Below are 6262 nucleotides of genomic sequence, written 5' to 3'. Positions count from 1 at the left end.
GACCCAACCCGACTCAAACCGACCAGGTCAGTTTTGCTTAACACTGGGTCGGTTTCGGTTTCAAGTTCAGGTAACCCGACCAAGTCGGTCGGTTGGAAAAACCTCAGTAAACCGACCCAATCCGACCCGTGAACAGCCCTACCCACCTTGATGGGTCATGATATAGAGTTGAACCTTATTATAGAGTTGGAATGGGTTCTGAAACTAGGGGTGAAACTTTAGTTTGTCAAATTTTGACAAAAACCCAACTTCAGCCCACCCAAGTTGCATGCACCTCTATCCAAAAACTGCATGTTATTTAGTTGGGTTGGGTGGAAATATTGGAGGTTCAGTTTTATGGTAAAGCCACACCCATACTAAACCCAATCTATTGACATCCCTAACCACACCCCCTCACCAAGTTGTTTATCACAAAGGGCCCTTTTGTTTTTCAGTAAGTTACTTATCCGGGTAAATGCAATTACTTGGGTAAGTTTTTCTTGGAAAACACTTACCTAGGTAAATGCGTTTACCATGTTTTTTTTATTTCCCAAGTAAAAAATGAAATGACCATTTTAACCATAAGAATCCATTATTAAAAGGAGCATTTTTGTTTCATTCAAGTGTTGGAAACTTTTCCCCTTGTGGGAAAGTTATTTATCCACTTAGGAGATAGATATCACTTGCCCTGGTAAGTGATACCCAGGAAAATAAACTTTCCCTGATCCCCATATTAATCTGGAAAAAGAACATGAGATTCTTGGTCAATGAGAACTAAAATTCCATTGACTAACTTTCCCCCTCTCAAAATCCAAAAAAAGAACACCCCCAAAATGTTATGCTCCCAATGTATGCTGCCGTGTATTGTGCATAAGATGTAATCAACATTTTATGTTCAGCATATCAGAATTCATTCTCAAAATGACATTGGTCACCCCTTCAAAAGATCAAACCCACAAAACTGTAGGCTCTCAGTGGTAAGTGGTATGGACAGGGATATAATACTGTAATCCAAAAAAATATTAATAAATGCAAAGAAGAAAAGATGGAAACATAAAAATATCTGATCATGACTGCAATGGTGGCAGCAAGTGTGAGAATTGAGATCATGGTGGTGCCATTCCTTCTTCCTCATTTTTAGCTCAGTTGGTAAAACATCACCTTCACTAGTGTTGATACCAGAAACCTTTGAGTTCACTTTTGCAGCCTTTCTTTTCTTTAATCAAAAGAGTAAAAGTTGAGTTTTTTTTTTCCCAAAAACCTAGGTTCCAAGTTACTATTCAGTCTTCCCCCCACTAACAAACTAATCATCATATCTCTCTCTGGTTATTTGTTTTTGTAGAATATCCTTTTTGCTCAAATAAATTATTACATTAAAATAAACTTTCTTTCTGTCTCTATGTGGTTACTGTATTCGTCAATGTTTTAAAAACTGGCATTATCTTTGTTGCAATTTAAAAAATAAAAAACCTCTTGGTCGAATGGATTCGATTGCCCAAATTTTTATCAAGTTAATTTTCTTTTTGGTAAGAAGCAATTCGGGAATAAAATAAAACTGGTTGTTTTGGATGATTTCCAGACCGAACGGTTCGACCGTCTGAGTCACTAACAGTTTGAAAACCATGGTATGAAAGAAGAAGAAGAAAAAAAAGGCTTTATATATTTTGCCCTTTCCAATTACAACACATACAAATACAATCTTAGTTCCACCTTTTATGAACATGCTTGCTTGTTAATAGTAAGAAGGGAAAAACTGAAAACAAACCACAATCCCCACTCACTCACTATACACCACTCCTCGTGCCTACCTTTGTATCATCACTCTCCCACTCTTCCTCCCTTACAGAAGGTCAGAATGAACTAATAAAAAAAACAAGCAAAAGAGATCCTTCACCCAAGACCAAAACATCCACCACCGCAAAAATGACAACAAAAACCCCACAAATATAAAGAAAGGTAAAAAAAAAAAAAAGAGAAAAGAGTGAAAACACTCACGCACAATCCAATTGAAGTCAGTCTCTATGGTTCACCCTCTACGGTGGTGCCGTTGTTGTACACCGAGCACTGATACGCCGGCCTCCAAAGCTGGTCGCCGGCGCTCGCGGGACATGCTGTGAGCCCCACCGGCGGGACCATGCAGTTGTAAGACAAGCACAATGAGACGGAGTCGGGCAAGGACAGCCCGGAATCCAAAGGGAAGCCGGAGAAGAAGTTGTGCTGCAGGTACAACGTCTTCATGTTGCCCTCGTATACGCTTCTTGCGTAATCCTCCGGCACGATTCCCATCAAATGGTTGTTATTCAAGAACACGCTTTCCACACCTGCCAGGACTGATGATAACTCTCCCGACAGAAAGTTATGGCTCAGGTCCACGACCGAGCCCTCACCGTACGATGTGACATCAACGGACACTGCTCTCGGTATCCCACCTGATAAATTGTTCCGTTGCAGCAGCATTGATGACAGCCTATAATGAAACAGTGACTCTGGGATGCTGCCGTTGAACTGGTTCATGCTCAGGTCGAGGTACACTAACTCGGAGAGGGGATCCAGTGCGTCGAGTGGGCCCCACATCTGGTTCTGGGAGACGGAGAAGTAACGGAGGGACGACGGCAGTGACGGCAGCCGTCCCGAGAAGTTGTTCTGCTTCAGGTCCAGGTGGAGGAGCTGAGTGGTCACGTCCGGCAGCTCTCCGGAGAGGCTGTTGGACGCCAGGATCAGGACTCTGAGCTCGGTTAACCCGGCGAGGCCCGCTGGAATTGAACCGCTGAGCTGGTTGCCGCTGAGATCGAGAGTGTGTAGGTTGGGAAGAGTCGCCAAGGTGGTGGGAATTGGACCGGATAAGCGGTTGTTGGTTAAGGAGATGACTCGGAGGTTTTTGAGGTTGCCCAGTTCGGAAGGGATGGGACCGGAGGCAATGCCGGAGTAGAGGATGAGTTGGGTTAAGGCGTCGAGATTGGAAAGGGAAGGGGTGAGTGAGCCGGTAAGTCCGGGTGAGTCGGCGAGGCCGGTGCCAAGTGTGAGAGTGTCGATGCGGAGCAGAGGAGGAGTGACATTGTCGTCCAGGGAGCAGATTATGCCGGAAAATGTGTTGCAGGGATCTGTTGAACTGAAGTCCCAGGTGGAGAAGAAATCAGAGCCAGGGAGATCCGTTAGACTGTTCTTAATGGTCTGAAGGGCCCCGAGATCGACATTGCTGAGCGGCTGTTGGAAGGAATTGTGAATAAACAGGAGAAATAGCAGGAGACATAAAGGAGTAGTAATTCGGGCCATGAGAGCGAGCCAGCAGAGAGAAACAAAGAAAGAAGTAACAATGGAGAAGGGTTATGGGGTCTGCTGTTTTAGTCTCAGAGAGAGTGAAACAGAGAGAATCATGGAGGCGGGGAGTAAGGAGTGGCAGCCTGAGAAGAGAAGAGGATCAAAGGAAGGATGGAAGCGATCCCATGATAGACGGTCGGTGGGTCTTCGACAGTGACGCTTAATAGAGTGAGAGAGAGAGAGAGGGGTCAGAACTTCAGAGTTCCAGAGGTGAATCACTTAGTCTTTACACTACTGTAATACTGTTCCCTCTCTCTATCTCTCTGGGAGGGATGAGAAATATCAAATATATGGACTATGGAGTTTGTCTCTCAACCCTTAGAATGTGCGTTGTTTGGCCTTTTTGGCCGTCCATCATGATTAACCAACCAAATTCCAGGCTTTTTGAGGCCCAGTTTCATGCTTTTGTGCTTCAATTGAGAAACCCATCATGTACAGGACACTTTTGTGTCGGTCAGATTGGGATCTATCATAAACCACAGGCCCCACTTTGTATGGGAAAAGTCCTATCCAATCAGCCACTCGAAAATGGGCCATCATATGGTTTTGATGATTCGGATTTTAGCAAAATTTCAATGCCGGTTGCTAGCCTGACACTAACCTCCTCCATTATCTCAGCTTGCAAACCGCAGTACAAGACAAGCTCAACTATGGCAGCGTCAATGGCAGCAACTTCAATCAAAGACAATAATGTAAAGCACAAGCAATATCTAATGAAATGAATGGTCTTGATTTACCGGAGTACGGGTCCCATTTCCATTCCAGCACTTCAAAGCATTAAGGGTCCGTTTGGTTCACAGAATCGGAATTAAAATCCCTCAAAATTGTTTATTCTCAGTCTGTTTGGTTCGTATAAGAATTGGAATGGAAATGGGAGAATACCACCATTCCATCAGAAATGAGAATGAGATTCCCATTCCACCCAATCAAACAATTATTCTGAATTCGATTCCAGACCCCAATTCCCGTGAACCAAACGGATCGTAATTTGTTGCCCTGTTTTCAAATTTGGTCCGAAGAGTATAAATTTGGAGAGAAAGGAGAGAGAGAGAGAACGCAAACGCCAAACAGCGAGAGATTGATGATGATTTGGCGCTTAGCGCAGCCACCACTCACCAACCATTGTCTGAGTTCTGAGATCTGACCACACAGCCATTTGGGTAAGCCAAAGGACAAATTGACAATGGCTTCTCCAAAGAATATTTTTTATTTAGAACAAAAATCCCTAATCTCTCCTTCTTTCTTTCTGATTCTCCTCCAAATTCTACGCGGTGGACTGATGAAACTCTGAACCGTCGCGACGCTACAGTGGGAAAAGGTTCTGTTTCTCTCCTGATGGGACGACATCTCCTGTTTGGAGTTTGGAGTCTGGACCCACACAGATTCACTCACATGGTCATGGTAGGGTATATTTTCTTTATTAAATTCTGAAAATAATGATTTATTTGACCATCCTCATGTGAGGACGACCATCGGATGTGGGCCCGGTTCTGCTTATTCCGATCGGATGGTTGTCAGGAGAGAGGGCTCACGTGATGGTGGTCCCTCGTGGAATCAGTACTCTTTGTCTCTTTGATTAATAAATAAAAATTGGGGTTGGTAGACTGATGTCCCTTGATTAGTCAACAAATCCACGTTTTCTTCTTTTTTGGAAATATTTTATTTATTAGCTCCTTCTGGTACAATGGTTTTGGTTGTACTGAAACAAAGCAATGGTGGGGAAGGTCCGGAAGGATTGTGAATTTTACCGCGTTTGGCTGAAGCCTGAAGGTAAAAATTTACTGTGCGCAGAAAAACAAAACCAGAAAAGTGATTTGGGCACATCCCAGTGCAATTTCATTTGTACTACTATGATACTATTAATGTATTTAGCTACGGTGCAAATAAGTTTTTGCTTTGGATTTTTTTTTTTTTTTTTTTGCTTCATATTTTATTTTTACCTATAAACAAAAGCAAAGTTGAAACAAGAACAGATCAGAATTTGCAATCAAATAATTTGTACTCTCATGCTATATGGGTGCAAATGAAATTGCACTACAAATAAACCATGTCTAAAGGAGAGGGGAATTTGGATTAGAAATGGTAGATGTTCCCAATGAATGATTGGAATGTGTGGTGGGGCACACTCAGTGGAATCTGGACCACCTGCCAACAAAATAAGTCCCAACACCCTACCAAAATCATCTGGCACCATACATCTCATGTATTGTAGGTCCCACTTTTGTGGTGGGTCTTAATTTCATGGCGAGATGTGTGGTGTCAAATCAAATTAGTAGAGCGTTGGAACATGTTTTATTGGTCGGAGATCCCAGCTCCGCTCAGTGGGGAGCCAATGAAAATTAGGGTGTAATTTTAGTGAGTTAGGTTTGAAATTTTATCAAAATTTTAATGGACCCAAGCCTAAAAAAGTGTAAACTGTTAATAGGGACCAACCCAAATTGCACCCCTAATGAAAATTCAGGAGAGGGATGTTCACGAATAATCAATTATCCTTTTAAACAAAAAGGACTTAAATGGGTGGACAGTGTGTTAGCTAGGGGTCTGACGTGGACCCAAATGAACAATATAAAAGGCTGCATCATCAAACCAAGGGAATAGAACTGCCATGTCAGATTCAGACCATGTTGGGGGTAGAAAGTTCCATCAATGCAAATTGTAATGGAAGCAAAGCAAGTACCTTCTATTGTAATTGCTGTACTAAACTAGCTTTAGAGGAAGGGGGCCAGTCCAGAGTCCAGAATATCCAGATACTGAGAATGTGGTAAAGACTATTCACCATTCACTGTTTCATGCAAGGGATGTGAGCTGTGGGTGGCTTAATTCCTGTTGATGCATCAATGCCTTTTGTGGCCTACAAAATGAGATGACAAGATTCTAATAGAAGAAGTGCAGTGAAGATTGATGCAAATTTCAATCAACAGCTTTAGGCGTGGGAAGAAAACCTTATCCTTTCATTCAATGGCAC

The 6262-nt window shown here is 42.7% G+C and overlaps 1 protein-coding gene across 1 annotated transcript; it reads right to left on the bottom strand.

The window, feature by feature from the left end:
• Positions 1-1607: 1607 nt before the first annotated feature.
• Positions 1608-3678, bottom strand: LOC104599757 (Leucine-rich repeat (LRR) family protein). The gene has a single exon (XM_010262446.3). The coding sequence runs from the start codon at positions 3250-3252 to the stop codon at positions 1999-2001; it is 1254 nt and encodes a 417-aa protein (XP_010260748.1). The 5' UTR covers positions 3253-3678; the 3' UTR covers positions 1608-1998.
• Between the last annotated feature and the right edge of the window lie 2584 nt (positions 3679-6262).

Source organism: Nelumbo nucifera, chromosome 7 (assembly GCF_055504915.1).
Source record: "Nelumbo nucifera cultivar China Antique chromosome 7, China Antique-T2T, whole genome shotgun sequence".
Lineage (NCBI taxonomy): Eukaryota > Viridiplantae > Streptophyta > Magnoliopsida > Proteales > Nelumbonaceae > Nelumbo > Nelumbo nucifera.
This window is presented reverse-complemented; position numbering and strand designations above follow the sequence as displayed.